Source organism: Apiospora kogelbergensis, assembly GCF_038363985.1.
Source record: "Apiospora kogelbergensis strain CBS 113332 chromosome Unknown utg000005l_segment0_segment0, whole genome shotgun sequence".
Lineage (NCBI taxonomy): Eukaryota > Fungi > Ascomycota > Sordariomycetes > Amphisphaeriales > Apiosporaceae > Apiospora > Apiospora kogelbergensis.
In genome coordinates this window covers 1961600-1978908 of record NW_027117422.1, presented here as the reverse complement: position 1 = coordinate 1978908, position 17309 = coordinate 1961600, and the positions used below count along the sequence as shown (strand labels likewise).

At 52.5% G+C, this 17309-nt stretch overlaps 2 protein-coding genes across 2 annotated transcripts; one reads left to right on the top strand and one right to left on the bottom strand.

Annotated features, from left to right (window-relative positions):
- Positions 1–804: 804 nt before the first annotated feature.
- Positions 805–1874, bottom strand: PG998_007234 (mitochondrial 54S ribosomal bL12m domain-containing protein; the record flags this gene model as incomplete). The annotated part of the gene is made up of 3 exons (XM_066874050.1): positions 805–1125; positions 1360–1754; positions 1859–1874. 3 exons carry the CDS (start codon positions 1872–1874, stop codon positions 805–807), a joined length of 732 nt encoding a protein of 243 aa, XP_066729995.1.
- A 186-nt stretch (positions 1875–2060) lies between these two features.
- PG998_007233 (uncharacterized protein) lies at positions 2061–17122 on the top strand (the record flags this gene model as incomplete). Its single annotated transcript, XM_066874049.1, has 3 exons — positions 2061–5669; positions 5710–11767; positions 11829–17122. 3 exons carry the CDS (start codon positions 2061–2063, stop codon positions 17120–17122), a joined length of 14961 nt encoding a protein of 4986 aa, XP_066729994.1.
- Positions 17123–17309: the final 187 nt, after the last annotated feature.

The following is a 17309-nucleotide window of genomic DNA, read 5'->3' as shown; positions in this document are numbered from 1 at the left end:
CTCAGGGGTGATTTGAAAGGGTACAACTTCATGGCCTGGAATAGGTACATGGTCAAGGGGGAATACCTTTGTTTCAACCCATCGGGCTCATGGAGACAGTTTGGTTGTTGGTGAAGTCCTATGTTGCAGCATCCGAGGCAGTTGTTGCCATGATACCCCTTTACAAACCAGGCTGAAGAATCGGTTACATCCGTCTGGATGCTCGGTACTGGTTTGAAACACGTATTTCAATAACCGCAAGTGTAAATCACTTAATAATAGTTCGAGCCTTATTCGGGTATTCGACATTGTCCTCTGAGGGCAACATTTTATTGAACAACTTTGTTCCATTTTGCGCCTGTTTCGATGTTACTCTGCAGTTGATGAGTCTTTGATGGGCCCTTGACAGACGCCACTCTTCTAGTGGTCCTCTCAGTGGCAATGAATAGTTGCTGCTCGAGAGTTGACAATGTTACATGGAGTTGTGCGGATGGCAACTGCTAAACATTGATAGGGGGCGATATAAGTGATCTTTGTGTGTATTGTTACAAGGTAGGTTACATGTATACACTTCCTTTCTTCTTCTATCGTGCCATGTTCTGTTCCCCGCTCTTGCTATAAGACACAGGTAAAGATGGAATCTATATCCATGACACCATTCGGTGCCCACGATCCTCCCACCATGCCATGCCCCTTCGACCAGTAAATTCCGACCTTCAACGGCACTGGGTTTTCCCGCATCACATAACTCCAGAGAAGTATAGAAGAAGATCCGAAGCAAAGCCTTTGGTCGTTGCCTTTTTAATTTCCCTTCCTTCATCTTCTTTATTCCATGACGACGGTGGCGCCCAGCTCCTTCATGGTGGCCATGACCTTCTCGGCCTCGTCCTTGGGGACGCTGTCCTTCATCATCTTGGGCACCGACTCGACGAACTTCTTGGAGTCGACGAGGGACAGACCGAGCAGGTTCTTGATTTCCTTGATCACCTTGGGCTTGGAGCCCGCTTCGAACGCCGTCAGCTTAATGCTGAACAGCGTCTTCTCCTGCGCGGCCGGCGCCGGCTCGTCGGCCTCTTCCACCGCAGCGGGGGCGGCGGGGGCAGCGGCGAAGCCACCCACAGGCAGGTCAGGGATGTTGAGGCGGGACTGTGAGGTGTTTCGAATTAGCGTCATGAATTGTTGATTAACATGGCTCGAAATGTAGCTTCAAAAGATGGCAATTGCATGGATGTCGCTCTTTTCGACAAAACGGCACATCTAGCTGCCATTGAGCAATCCAACAGGGGTTTGAGATTGTCACGCGCTCATAGCAAGTCACTCTGGCCATCTCGAAACATGTACGTGGCGAATTCGGCGGCAGACAATGGTAAAATGGCCTACCTTCAAGGAAGCGACAAGGTCGGCGGTCTCGAGAAGAGTCAATTGGCTGATCTGGTCGACAATCGTGGTGATCTTGGGGCTCGTGCTGGTGGCGGCCTCTGTCGACTCGTGCCTCCTCTGTGCGAACGCAACTGACGGGCGCACAACGGCCCGGGTTCGAGCGAACGGGCGCAGCTGCGGGCTGCGAATCGGCAAGGAACTGACATTGTGGATGGTGATGTGTGGGCGGCTTTGTTGGCTGGCTCGAGGGGCAGATGCACGAAGCAGATCGGGTGGGTTGTCGTCGTCGAGGTGGTGTCGAAGCTTCGTGATGCACTCGAAGATTTTTGGCGTCGGTCCCAAAGCTCCCTGCAACCGCTTGCTGGGTGGGACCTCGCCCTGTGTGCAAAGTAGGCCTATTGGACCGCAGGCGCGACCGGCAGCCCAGAATTCCCGCTCTCCGGGTCACCATTCGGCGAAGCTGGGTACCTTTTCTCAGGTATCTTAGCTGGAGTCTCACCGCCCAGCTTTCCCATGCTTCGCGCCAATCTGCCAAGACCCATGCCGTGAGCCAAAACCGAGTGGCAGAAAAAAGTACTTATCGATAAACTTTTTCGAGAGCGTCGCGAACTGCTGCGTCCCGCTAAGTGAGACTCGCTCAGGATATTGAGCGAAGATATCACTGTCAAATCGACATTATCTTCGAAATACACGCAGCAACCATGGCGACCATAGACGTCAGCTCAAACCGGGCATATCTGCTGTCCGACGAGCAGCTTATGACGCATCTGCCGCCCGAAATACTGCAAGTCATCCGCAGTCACGACCCCACGAATTTCCTTGATGCCGTTGCTGCGACGGCGCTGATACCCCAATTCACGAGCCAAGTTTTTGTCTATTTCGAAACAGTTTTTGCCGACATTTGCGCCCGATGGGTCCTCAAGCCTCGGGTAGAGGGCCAAGAGGACCAAATTATCAATGCATTTGCGAGGATACTCCCATTCGCTCCTTACTTATCTGTTTTCCTCGAACAGTATCTCAGTGAGACCTCGGCGGCGCCGACGGAGCCTGGATCGCGGCCCTTCAGGGTCAAGTCCCTGAACCTGCCTTCCACTGACCAGTCGCCCGCATCTGCCCTTACGCCTGCACTCATTGCAGTATGGCGACTACTAAATTTCGACAAGAAAGCTTATCGGCAAATAGTAGAGCCTTCATGGATGCAATCGCTCTTCAACTGCCCCGAGCCGCCAGTGAGATACCTGGCGATAAGGATATTCTGCATTTTGATGTCTGCTTCCGACTCTCGACTGGAGGCGCTCATTCAAGAACATATTCCCCGGGTGGAAAGAGGAAGCAACAGCACCAATACCCCTGAGAAGCAGGTGCCTCTCATTGCCGATTTTGACGGTCAGGAGTTGGACTTGACTTTCTTGTCCTTATGTGAGAAGCAAAGAGCAAGAGAAATAGAAAATCTTCGACAGGAATTGAAAGACATTCCTGATAACCAGACCGACCGCTTCCCACCCCTAAGCTTGACACCACTTGTCGTTCGTTATGGCGCAACTTTGCTTCCTCGGCCTCAAGGCCCGCCGCAAACCTCTTCCTCACTCGTTCTTACAGAAACCACCTTGAACAACTTGGAATGCCTGACGCAGAGTCTGCAAGAGTTTGGACCGGTGATGCTCCATGGTCTGGCGGGGTCTGGAAAGACGTCCGCCGTGCACGAATTGGCGCGTGAGCTCGGAATGGAGTCCAGTATGGTCACCCTACACCTCAACGAACAGACGGATGCGAAGATGCTTATCGGTCTCTACTCGACCGACTCCAAACCTGGTTCCTTCTCTTGGCGGCCTGGTGTTCTTACGACGGCGGTCCGCGAAGGACGCTGGGTACTGATCGAAGATTTAGACCGTGCACCTAATGAGGTGATGAGTACTTTACTACCTCTCGTAGAACGAGGTGAACTCCTTATTCCCAGTCGTGGAGAGACGATTCGTGCACCCAGTGGTTTCCGTCTCTTTGCGACCGTCCGGACTACGAAAGGAATGTATGGTCAAGAAAGCCTTCCAACACTGCTTGGCCAGAGATTCTGGCATTCCGTAGCCATTAGGATGCCGCAGCCTTCGGAGCTGCAGGAGATGGTACTCGGCACGTATCCACTATTACGATTATACGCCCCTATGATTATCTCTGTCTACAATCGCCTCTGCACTCTGCCATCTAGAGCTTCTGGTGGTGGCAGAACTGTTGCCGACCGTCCAGTCACTCCTCGAGATTTGCTAAAGTGGTGTAGGCGTTTGAGCCAGCTGCTGATTGCCTCCGGCAGCAAAACCGGTAAAGAAGCTATCAGCGACGAGACGAAATATTCCATGTTTATGGAAGCCGCCGACTGCTTCTGTAGTTCCATTCCTAGCCAGGAGGCAAGGGCGGTAATCGTGAGCAGCATTGCCGAAGAGATGCATGTCGCACCGCAAATGAGGGAACACTACGTGCAGGCACATATTCCTCTGTTCGAGGAAACACCGCGCGACATCAAAGTTGGCCGAGTTTCTTTAACCAAGAGGCCGCGAGCAAATAGGATCATTAAGACCAAGAAGACCTTTGCGAACACGAATCACGCGAAGCGGGTACTCGAACAGATCTCGGTCGCAGTCAAGCTTCGGGAACCGACTCTTCTCGTGGGAGAGACTGGTATCGGAAAGACTACTGTTGTGCAGCAACTTGCAGACTTGCTGGGCCACAAGCTGGTGGCTGTCAACTTGTCTCAGCAGAGCGAGGTAGGGGATCTGCTAGGAGGCTTCAAACCAGTCAATGTTCGTACTCTTGCGATACCACTGAAGGAAGAGTTCGAGGATCTGTTTGCCACGACAGGTATTTCCGCTACCAAGAACCAGAAGTACATCGAGCAAATAGGCAAATTTATCGCCAAGGGACAATGGCCAAAGGTGTTGAAACTCTGGCGAGAGGCGCCGAAGATGTTCAGCAAGATCCTAGTCGAGTTGCTGAGCCGGTCAGCCCAGGCAAATGACAACCCGCCTGCTGAAGACGGGCCGGTGGCCAAGAGACGCAAAACGGAGTCGAAGTTGCAGTCACTACTCAATCTGCAGCCACGTTGGGATGCATTTTCGCGCGCTCTGGACCAATTTGCTATACAGATTTCCGGCGGGTCGGGAACCTTCGCTTTTGCTTTTGTGGAAGGCAATATCGTCAAGGCGGCAAGAAATGGCGATTGGGTTCTTCTTGATGAGATCAACCTTGCATCGCCAGACACCCTGGAGAGTATTGCGGATCTTTTCGCCTCTGGACCGAGCGATGAGCCGTCGCTACTGCTCTCTGAGACGGGTGAGATCGAACGAATTGTTGCTCACCCTGAGTTTCGCATATTCGGTGCTATGAATCCCGCCACAGATATCGGAAAGCGAGATCTACCACTCGGTCTTAGGTCTCGATTCACAGAACTCTACGTCAGTAGTCCTGATAAAGATAAGAAGGATCTGCTCACTATCATCAAAGCATACTTGAAGAGCAACAGCTCGAAAGACGACCAAGCTGCTGATGACATTGCGAATTTGTATCTCAAGACCAAAGCCCTCGCAGAGGAGAAGCGCCTGGTCGATGGGGCCAACGAAGTTCCCCATTTCAGCCTGAGAACATTGACGCGAGTTCTTACCTATGTCAACGATATTGCTCCTATGTACGGCCTGCGACGCGCTCTGTACGAAGGTTTCTCGATGGGTTTTCTCACCTTGCTAAGCAAGGACTCAGAGGATATTTTAGTGCCTGAGATCCGACGTCATTTGCTCGAGAATCGTGGCAACCCAAAATCCTTGCTGTCTCAGCAACCAAAACACCCCGGCGACGGCAAGCAATACGTGCGATTCCAGAACAAGAATAAGGATCGACACTACTGGCTGCTCCAGGGTGAAGAGGTGCCTCGAGAAAGGGAAGATTATATCATCACCCCGTCAGTTGAGAGAAATCTTCTGAATTTGGTGCGCGCGACATCGACCCGGCGATTTCCAGTCCTCATTCAAGGTCCGACGTCAGCTGGAAAAACCAGTATGATTGAGTTTCTGGCCAATTACAGTGGTAATAAATTTGTTCGTATAAACAACCACGAACATACTGACCTTCAGGAGTATCTTGGTACATATGTCTCAGGTGCCGATGGGAAACTGCACTTCCAGGAGGGCTTGTTAGTCCAGGCTCTCCGTCAAGGTCACTGGATCGTCCTGGACGAGCTTAACCTCGCGCCAACTGACGTACTCGAGGCTCTGAATCGCTTACTTGACGATAACCGAGAACTTCTCATCCCTGAAACGCAAGAGATCGTGCGCCCCCCATGAGAACTTCATGCTCTTCGCCACCCAGAATCCCCCAGGCCTCTACGGTGGACGTAAGGTCTTATCTCGTGCTTTCCGCAATCGTTTCCTGGAACTTCATTATGACGATATCCCCGAAGACGAGCTAGAGACTATCCTGCAGAAGCGAAGCGTACACACGGCGCCATCGGACTGCAAGAGAATCGTCCAGGTGTATAAAGAGTTGTCAAGGCTTCGACAGACCAATCGCTTGTTCGAGAACAAGGATAGTTTCGCAACTCTGAGAGATCTGTTTCGATGGGCGCTTCGCGGAGCAAACACTCGCGTCCCAACGCTACCTGGCGCTACGCCCAGAGAGGAGATGGCAAACCAAGGTTTTATGCTTCTCGCCGAACGTGTACGAAACGAAGAAGAGCGAATAGCTGTGAAGGATGTGATTGAGACCGTTTTCCACAACAACAAGAACAATGATGGAACGATGAAGAAGGACAAGCCCTCGATCGAACCCCAACTGCTATATAGCGCAAGGAGGTCTCCATATCTTACCCAGCTTCAATCGGCTGAGAATGCCCAAGGTGTCGTTTGGACACAGGCAATGCGACGGCTTTATGTCTTGGTGGCGCAAGCCCTTTCAAACAACGAGCCTGTACTCCTGGTGGGCGAGACAGGTTGCGGTAAAACAACAGTTTGCCAATTGCTCGCGGAAGCGCTAGGAAAGGAGCTGCATATCGTCAATGCCCATCAAAACACGGAAACCGGCGATTTGATCGGATCCCAACGGCCTGTGAGAAACCGAGGTGCTATCGCGGATACTTTGAGACAAGACCTTGTTCAAGTTTTCCATACGCTTGGACATGAAGTCAGGGATGATCTTGACGAGCTTCAACGACAATATCATGCGCTCGAAAAGAGCCAACTGGAAAGGATACCTGAAGATATGCGCCAGAAGATCGAAGCTGCCGAAATCAAGAGCAAGGCTCTGTTTGAGTGGTCAGATGGCAGTCTGGTTCACGCGATGCGCAGTGGCCAATACTTCTTGCTGGACGAGATTTCGCTCGCCGATGACTCCGTCTTGGAAAGACTCAACTCCGTCCTGGAGCCTTCGCGGACCTTGCTTTTGGCCGAGAAGGGTATAGACAACTCGTTTGTCGAGGCTACCGAGGGTTTCCAGTTCTTTGCCACAATGAACCCGGGTGGTGATTTTGGCAAGAAAGAGCTTTCCCCGGCATTGAGGAACCGTTTCACGGAGATCTGGGTACCCGGTCTTTCCGCCGATGAGGATGTTCTGCAGATTGTCTCTTCCAAACTCAACCCAAAACGCCAGAAATTTGCCAAGAGCATTGTCAAGTTCTCCTATTGGTTTGGTCAGCAGTTCCGTTCAACATCCACAGCCGCTTTCTCCATCAGAGACATTTTGGTATGGGCAAGGTTCATTAACGAGTCCACCCATATCAGTCCCGAATCTGCCGTCATTCATGGAGCTGCTACCGTTTTCATCGATACACTAGGCGCCAACCCCTCAGCGTTGATTGCAATGGACCCTAAAAGCATGGATGGCCAGCGCCAACAGTGTTTGGATAAACTCACCGAACTTCTTGGCCATGACGCTACCGCGCTCTACAGAGCACCCTTGGAGCTCTCAGTAGAGGCTGAAAAGCTCACCATTGGAGACTTTAGTATAGCCCGGGCTGCCAATGATGGTGGCTTTGAGACGGGATTCGCTCTTCATGCGCCAACTACAAAGCTGAATGCTATGAGGGTCATTCGAGCACTCCAGGTGCAAAAGCCTATACTCCTTGAAGGAAGCCCGGGAGTGGGCAAGACAACTTTGGTTAGCGCTTTGGCTCGCGCTTGCGGCCAACCCCTGACGCGCATCAACTTGTCAGACCAAACTGATCTAATGGACCTGTTCGGCACCGATGTGCCTGTCGAAGGTGCTGAAGCTGGTCACTTCGCATGGAGGGACGCTCCCTTTTTGCGTGCAATGCAAAGTGGTGAATGGGTCCTTCTAGACGAGATGAATCTTGCGTCGCAATCCGTCTTGGAGGGTCTGAACGCCTGTCTTGACCATCGAGGGGAGGTTTACATCTCAGAGCTTGACCAAACTTTCAAGCGTCACCCCAACTTCCGACTCTTCGCTGCACAGAACCCACATCATCAAGGAGGCGGCCGAAAGGGCTTACCGAGCTCCTTCGTGAACCGTTTCATCGTCGTATATGCCGATGTCTTCACTGAGACCGATTTGCTTATGATCGCACAACACAATTACCCTGATGTTCCCACTGAAACTGTCAAGAAATTGATCACCTTCATCTCGAGCCTTGACGAGGAAGTTGTTGTACGGAGATCATTCGGTGCCTCAGGAGCTCCCTGGGAATTCAATTTACGAGATACTTTGCGCTGGCTTCAACTGCTTACATCCCAAGACCCCTTACTTTCCACGGCTAAGGTTGATGATTTCCTGGATATTGTCATCCGCCAACGTTTCCGTGGTGTTTACGACCGACAATTCGTGAACAAGCTCTTTGCCAATGCATTCGAATCCGTCCCGAAAGACCATCAACTCTACCACAACAGAAACTCTACTGTCCTGCAGACGGGACTTGCGCTTCTCCAGCGCGATCCCCTCGTGCAGCTTTCAGTGTCTCCGTGCATTGATGAAGTTGTCAGGCTGCCTGAGATCGAGTCACTCTTGATATGCATCAAGCAGAACTTGCCATGCATCCTCGCTGGACCATCGGGAAGTGGCAAGTCTACACTTCTACAACATGTTGCATCTCTCGTTGGCAAATCGCTGGTGGTTTTCCCTATGAATGCCGATGTCGATGCCATGGACCTTGTTGGTGGCTTTGAACAGCATGATCCTCTCCGCGAAGTCAACCAAACCTTGAAGGAACTCGAAGAGGTCGTCCGCAAATCTGTTCTCAAAACGGTCCCTCAGGCTTCCCCTCAAGCTGCTGTCGACTTGCTTAATGCCCTCGAAAGCCGAGATGAACGTGGTGATGTGTCTCAATACTTGACGTCGAAGCTCCATTCCCTCCGCAGCCAGACTCAAAGTGGCACAGAGCTCGCCGATCTTGTAAATAAGGCGCACTCACTTTTGTCCGCAGAGAATGGCATCCGCGATCCTACGTTCGAGTGGCTTGATGGTATCATTGTCAAAGCTTTGCAGAAGGGAGAATGGCTGGTTTTGGATAACGCGAATCTTTGCAGCGCTTCTGTGCTGGACAGATTGAATTCACTACTCGAGCCTGGTGGTTTCCTGATCATCAATGAGCACTGTGGTCCTAACGGAGAGCCCAGGATCATTGAACCACACCCGGACTTCAGGGTTTTCTTGACCATGGACCCACGATACGGCGAGCTTTCAAGAGCGATGCGAAACCGAGCCATTGAAATTTACCTCGATCATGCCGACGCTACTACACCGGCCCATGTCCACCGAATGGCCCAAGTCGAGTCGAACCTACGACGCTTCGAGACCCTGGACTCTGCTCTTTTGCTGGATGCTAGCGAAGACAAACTGCCATTTGGTCAAATTGCCGCTGATAGTCTTTCCAAGGCTGATATGGCTATATATGAACAGTATCGCGAGTTAACCAAGGTCAGGATGCTTAACAGAGATTCTGACGTGGTTTCAAGTTATTCCAAGAGCACTCATACCACCTATGATCAACGTCTTGAGCCTCTTGAGCAGTTCGTGGCATCAGACTCGCGAGCGACAACTGAGATCGATGCCGCTATCCAAAAGCTGCATGGTTCTCTGGATGGTTCTATCGAAATGGGCTTTGGGTCTGTTCAGCCTCGGCACCCCTTGCAAAACTCCACCATCATACCGTTGCTCCATGGATCTGATATTGGGCTGCCAATGTGGTTGGGTGTATGCTACGAAATATCTCTGAATCTGGTCAGAGCCCAAAGGCAATTGCGTGAGCAGGAGCTTCAAGCACAAGGCCGACAGCCTTCACTACTCAATCGCCTGCAGCGGTCCTCTCTGTCTGGAAGCATCGCGGCCGTGTCAAAAGACACCACTGTTGGCGCATACAAGTTCCTGGATGGCTCTCTTAAGGCCTTCGAACGTTTCTTGTGTATGCAAATCAACAACCCTGGCCCATGGGAGCAGCGAGCCCATGTTCTCGGTGGCATAATGCTGTACTGGTGGCGAACGTTCCACCTGCTGTCAGCCCAGGCATTCGAGAAATTTGACGAGGCGCGTTTCCAAGCCCATCTTGGCCAAGGTGCAGACACGCTGGCAAACTACATAAACCAAACACAAGACAGTGTCATGCACGACCTCCTTACGTACTTACTCAGAGGCTTGAACGAGAGCTTCGTAACTGGCTTCAAGTTGAATACCGGCCTGAGTATGGAGTCGTTGTGGAAGGCTTACAGACCTCTCCCTATCACCAACGCCGCCACCAGTGAGATGATCGAGCGCATCGAGTCACTGGCGCCCAAGTTCGACAAGGTCAAATGGAATACTCGAGCGTCTGCCAAGAACCTCTCTCAAATCATGACATCCCTGGTCCAGGTCTATGGCATTGTGCGCAATGACGAGCCGAACTGCGATGACCTTATCAAGAGCCTTGACACGGAAATCGAAAAGCTTGCCGCTAACGTTGACGAGAAGGAGTACATTCCACCTAATCTCTCTAAGGAGTTTGAGTACCTCCGTCAACTCGTTGTACTCGAGTCTCTTGTCGCACAAAAGGCATTGCCAGCTGTGGACGAAATGGTCGTGCTTTCGGATCTACCCATACTTGCGCAAATGCGCCTGCAAAGTGCCACCCCTACATCCAAGCCCTTGCAACTGATCGGGTATCTCATGGGTACAAAGTCCTCGCGCCCAATCGCCGATGAGAAGAAATTCGAGCTTGCACACCCATGGACCGAAAGCCTGTCAGCCAATGTTGCTTCAAAGATTGCCAATATCGATTCCGCGACACTCCAGTCTTTAGCTATGCTAGAGGCAGAACTCCCTGTTCTGGCCCGTCAGATCTCTAGGAACTCCGAGTCTGTGACTAGTGACTCCTTGGACAAGCTAAGTGACGTGTTACTGATGCTTATGAGAAGTACAGTAACTACGTTGGGTCCCGACTTCGCGGCAGCGTTCGAGGCTTTGCAACAGGAGCTAACAGAAGATCTCCAAGAAGCCCAAGTCGGCTTTGATGAAAAAGGATTGCACTTTGAGTCGCTGAGGTCGATGCAAATATACGGCGACAATGGTCACCTTCCAGTAATGGTCACACAGCATTTTGTCCCCTCTCTTGTTTCTTTGTTTGCGGCCAAGAAAGATAAGCGAACGGAGCGAGCTCTTCTATCTAATGCTTGGTTACAATACTCGTTGGCGTTGGTAAAGCTCTACATCCCTGACAAGATGTATGATCCCCAATTACGGCCGCTTGTCGACTTGGAAAGCTACGAGGAACATATCAGTAGCCTTGACACACAGTTGTCCTCTGTAAAGAGGTTTGGAGCTTTCTTCACTGGACAGCCCAACAACCTCCGAGGGAATCTCATTGAGGAAGAGATCCGCGTCCTCGGAGACAAGCCTGCTCTCTCCGAGACTATTTACCGGTCAACCTCGAGCGAAGATCAACTATCGGAACATCGTGCTATCCAAGGCGAGTTCAATGGCGTGCTCAAGGCTGTTCTTGGTGCTGATATCCTGTCTGCGCTTTCCCAACACTGCTTTGGATCCGAAGTCGCAACTCAGCAATTGCAAGTTATCCGCCAAAACGTCGCGCAGATTGTGGCTCGACTCACGTTGCCCAAGTCTAACCACTATGAGGATTTGGGTGTACCCGCCATCAACATACTTCACTGTCTGGATATAGGACTTTCCTTGGGTGAAGGATCACCATTCATGGGTAACAATGCCGACTCAGCTTCTCAGTCTGTATCCCAATATGTACCATTCATGAACGGTACTCTAGGAGGATTTTTCAAGGGAGAAACGAAGCCGCAAGGGATGGATCTCCTGAGATATGCTGCCACTTGCGCTGCCGTAGATGGGCCTAGCTCTCTCAGTCCTTCATTACGTGACGCAGTCTTTGAGGCAGTCCATTACTGCTATGGCCAATGGAGTCTCAAGCTTGAGGCCGACCGTAAAGCTGAAGAGGAGAAGAGGAGCTTGTACCGATTTAAGGGGAAGCTTTGAGGATGAAGAGGATGCCGAGCAAGCCGCGTTCGATGAGTTGTTCCCAACTTTCGATGCCGACAACGAATCTACTGGCAACGCCAAACCAGCACCGGTCCGTGATGCGCGAGTTCTAGCCATTGAGCTAGCAAGGCTTCATCGTCATATCTTCCTTATTCCGCTTACCCCAGCTGAGAGCATCAAGAACCTTTGGAGCTCTGCTCTTCGGGAGGCTTCCAGAGATAAGAAGTCGGAATTGACTGACCGCACCCTGCTCTCTCCTGCCATGCAAACCCTGCATGACAAACTGTCTGATTACAACGCCAGCGATACCCCCGCAAACTACAACTTCTACAATAACGAGAACCTGCCTGAAGCCCGCAGACTTGTAAGTTTGGTCAATGATACTCGGGCGCGTTTCCGTCAATTGCAAAATATAGACGAGATTGGCCACTTGCAACCATTGGCAGACGTTGTTATGGCATGCGACGATGTCCTAGAGCAAGTTCACTCGATGCCCCTGGCTAAACTGATCACTCCTGTCGAGCGCCTCCATGGCTTTGTCTACGAGTGGCAGAATGGAGGCTGGGCGAGCAAAATTTACGGCGTACCTCTCCAATACGACAGGCTTACCGAACTCCTCATCAGCTGGCGTCGCTTAGAGCTTTCTACTTGGGGCAAGTTGTTCGATATGGAACTCGCTAAGTTCGAGGATGACGCCAACTCCTGGTGGTTTGTCGCTTACCAAGCTGTCATTGCTGGGCCATTGGAGATGATCGAGGCAGGAAGCGACCTTGAACAGCATGCTGCCAGCCTGCTCAAGACGTTGGAGACCTACTTCTTAACGGCTGAACTCGGTCAATTTGCAAGCCGATTGAGTCTGCTCAAACAGCTCCAGAAACAGGTTACACTATTAGTCGAGGACTGGCCGGCTATGTCAGCAGTCAACCGCGCAGTACAGAACTTCATTACCTACTACTCCCGCTTTGAACGATCTGTGCAAGAGACAATTAAGTCAGGCAAAGCACCTATAGAAAAGCAAATGAGGGATGTTCTGCTCCTAGCCAGCTGGAAGGACACCAACATCACGGCTTTGCGGGAAAGTGCACGAAAGTCGCATCACAAGCTGTTCAGGGTGGTCAGAAAGTTCAGAGACGTGCTTGGGCAGCCAATGAAGGCAATCATCGACGCAGGTCTCCCGGACGAGACCCTGCAGAGCCTCGACAACCAGCAGGCTGCTATGCAGACTGCTGAGGTGGACAATAAAGCGCTTGCCTTCTGCCAGCGAAGCATTCCGTCATGGACCGTCGACCATAAACGCATTGCCAACGCTGGCCGCACTGTTGAGATAATGACCAAGCTGGGAAGCCCCCCATCTAACAGTGTCAACGTTGCGAGTGAACTGAACTCGTTCCTCTCAGAGCTTGAGTCGTCAGCCGCTGAACTTCGCAAGGAGACACCGCCGTTCTTGACCGAAGAGAACACGAGGTTGGTCAAGCATCTCAAGACTCGGAAGCGTAAGCTATTCGCAGGTGTCCTGAGTGACCTCCGAGAGATGGGTTTCCATTACAACCTCGGCACGGATGCGCTCGCCAAGCAGGATTCCATGGCAATGATCCTGTCGAAACTAGAGCCATACGCGGGCGAGGGGAGCGTCAGCGCTGAGTACTATTTCCATAAACTCCTGGATCTGATGCCACGGGTCAGAAGCGCTTCTCAGACTCACTCGGAGGATTTGACAGGTGCCGAAATCAGCAGAAGCACTGGGTTTGTCGAGGGAATGCTGCACGTTATATTGGCGCAACGTACCACGCTCGCAACAGCCTATCGGCGACTGGATAGACTCACTTCTACTGTCCAGCAAGTTGAGAGCATTGTGGCCTTGAGCGACGATGGTCTCCAGAAGCAATCCAAGACTACCAACGTCTCCACTGCAGTCACATGGGCAATCCAGATTCTCGATGTCGCTGTGCAGCTTGTCCAAATCCATGCTAAGCTCGGTAGTATTGATAACAACCAAGTCATGGATAAGCTGAAGTCGTGGCGCGCAGCACTCACAACCGTAGCTGCGGATAAGCCTAAGGAGTCTCTTCCTCAACATCTTCTATCCGATACTGACCTCAAGGCTGAGCGTGCAATTGCCAGCTGCTTGGTGGAGATTAAACAGAGCATGGCAGACCTAGGGAAAGCGCGCCCCGATCTTGCTTTCATCTTTGAGCAGATCCAATTATGGACAGACATCGATGAGCAGCCACTTCAGGCCCATGATAAGAAGCAGTCGCTCGAGAAGTCTCTGCTGCCTGCCGTGAAGAATCTAACCGACAGTATGCTGGTTGCCGTCGAGCAGTTCAACAAAGCGGTGGCTAAGATTCCTACATCAACCGAAGAATCGGCTTGGCTGACAATATCCGACGATGCGATGGCCGCTTCGCTGAAGTCCCTCCACCTGGAGAAGATACAGACGACTCTGGAGCGCGCCCTTTCTATCTTGCTTCAGCTCAATCTCGAGGACGCCCACGTGAACCAGCTGGCCAGATCATTACTGGCTGCCTCCTATCCCATCGTCAAGCAATATAGCACAATATGTCAGCAAGCTGTCACGACTTACGGCAAACTCAATCTCAGCACTTCTCACATCGCGTACAGTCTGAGCAAGAATTTCGTGCAGCTAGCAGGACAAGGTTTCTGCACACCGCAGGAGCAGTCAGATGAGAAGGCTGAAGGTGCTGGCAAGATGGAAAGTGGCACCGGCCTTGGAGAAGGAGAGGGTGCCGAGGATATCAGCAAGGACATCCAGCCCGACGAAGACCTGTCCGAATTGGCACAGGAGAAGAACCAGGAGCCCAAGCAAGAAGAGATCGAGGACGAGAAGGATGCTGTTGATATGGCCGACGGAGAGCTCGAGGGCGAAATGGGCAGTGTCGCTGGCGAAGACGACGACGACAAGGAGTCTAAATCCGGAGATGAAGACGAAGATGATGAGATGGACGAAGAAACCGGTGAGGTCGACGACCTGGACCCGAATACTGTCGATGAGAAGATGTGGGATGGTGAGAAAGAGGATGACGCCGAGAAGGAGCAGGAAGGCAAGAACACCAACGGAAAGCAGAAAAAGGACGAACAGACCGCTGCTGACGACAAAGCTGATAAGGACAAGAATAAGGCAGAAGAGGAAGGTGGCGAAGGCGAACAAGATGCCGAGGAAGAGGAAGAGCTTGGTGCCGAGCAAGAGGAGGATGTTCAGTTCGAGGAGCCGAACCGACAAGACCAGAATGTTGAGGAGCAGGATGCCCTTGCGTTGCCCGACGACATGGACCTCGACAAGGACGGTGAGGACGACATGTCGTCTATCGGTGACGATAATCTCGACGAGCTTTCCGACGTTGAGGAGAAAGACACGGATGAGAAGGCTGAAGACAAGGCAGATGACAGCGACATGGGAAGCGAGGATGGCGATGCTGCAGATGCAACTGCGCCTGCAGATGAGCAAAAGGAGGACGAAGATGCGGCCGACAAATCGGAGGCCGACGACGTGGAAGGCGAGGCTGATGAGGAGATGGGCGAGAACGCAGAAGAACAACCCGAAGAGCGCGAAGACAAGGAGAAGCCCACTTACGATCAGCAAAACCCCAACAATGACAACGTCGCGCCCAGTGACGTTATCAACGGTGGTCAAGACCAGGATGCTAATCAGAATGAGGACCAAGATACAGCCCAGGACAACACGGCTCAACGCGAGAGTGGTGAAATGGGTGAGAGCGCAGCCGATCAAGATACGTCCACCGGCGACAAGGGCAATGTCGCCAGATCGCAAGAACAGCCTGCTCAGTCCGAGGGAGACGACCTCCAGGATTCCGCTGTCGATCAGCCCTTCAAGGCTCTGGGCGATGCTCTTGAGAAATGGCACCGACAACAACGTGAGATCAAGCAAGCGCAAGCCGAAGAATTCAAGGACATTGCCGAGGAGAATAACGACGAAATGGCCCCTAAGGAATTCCAGCATCTGCAGAATGATGAAATGGCAGCAGACACTCAAGCCATTGGAACTACGACTGAGGAGGAATCACGTCCCTTTGACGATACCATGGCAATTGACGACGAGAACGAGGATCCCGAAAGCCGGGTCATGCCAGAGGATGAGGAGCAGACCGCAGATGCCAACGATGCTGACAAGATGGATATCTCGGAACCGCTTGAGGCACAAGACAAGGCAGAGTCGCAGCGCGAGGAAGGTCGAACCGGAGTATCTACCCGCAAGGGAGCCTACGATCGTGAAGTTACACCGCCAATGGACGGAGCCGAGCGCGAAGACCAAGACGAAGAATCCGTCGACGAGACCTCTGTGCAATTGTCGTCCACTCACATCAGCGAGCCAGTCTCAGACCTCCGCGACTTTGACGAGGCCATGAAGCAATGGACCGACTTCCAAGCCAAGACCAACCCACTGTCTCTGGCTCTCACATCTCAACTGCGTCTGATTCTCACGCCATCCCAATCGACCAAGCTCTCTGGTTCGTACCGCACGGGCAAGCGGCTCAACATCAAGCGCATCATCCCCTACATCGCGTCTTCGTACAAGCGAGACAAGATCTGGATGCGCCGAGCCATTCCGACCAAGCGCTCGTACCAGATCCTCCTCTGCGTCGACGACTCCAAGTCAATGGGCGAGTCGGCGTCGGGCCAGCTGGCGCTCGAGTCGTTCGTCATGGTGTCGCGTGCCCTGACATTGCTCGAGGTGGGCCAGGTCGGTGTGTTGGGCTTCGGCGGGCACACGTTCATGGCGCACGACTTCACGGAGCCGTTCGCGTCGCATGATGCCGGCGCCAAGGTGCTGCAGCGCTTCCGCTTCCAGCAGGACCACACGGATATCGTGGGGCTCGTCCGTGACACCATCTCCCGGTTCCGGGCCGCGCGGCTCCAGAACCCGGGCCGCGGCGGCGAGGACCTCTGGCAGCTCGCGCTCATCCTCTCGGACGGCCTGACCCCTTCGCAGGAGCACGACGAGATCCGCCGGCTGCTCCGCGAGGCCATGGAGGAGCGCATCATGATCGTCTTCATCATCATGGACGACGCGAGATCGAAGACGCAGCCCCCGTCACAGCCCGGGGCGGCGGTGCAGAACAAGGTTTCCAGCGGTGGTGTCCTCAACTTGAGGTCGGTCAAGTGGGTCAAGGACGAGCTCGGCAACACGGTCGGCATCAAGACCGAGGCTTTCCTGGATACCTTCCCGTTCCAGTACTACCTCATTGTGCACGATTTGCAAGACTTGCCAGCTGCATTGGCTGGGCTGTTGAGGAGTTGGTTTGCTGAGGTCAACGCATAAGCACTTCCTCTGAGAGGGATAAAAAGGATAGGAGTAGGGATGCCAGTTATGTTTAGTCTAATTCGCGCTTTCATAGTAATCAGATGTAGTCACTTCACATTGGGGATCTACAGGCGCTCGTATGATGTTGATATTCATGCACTATTATAATGCTGCAAGCTACCAGCCGTCTTCGGTTTCTTAGATC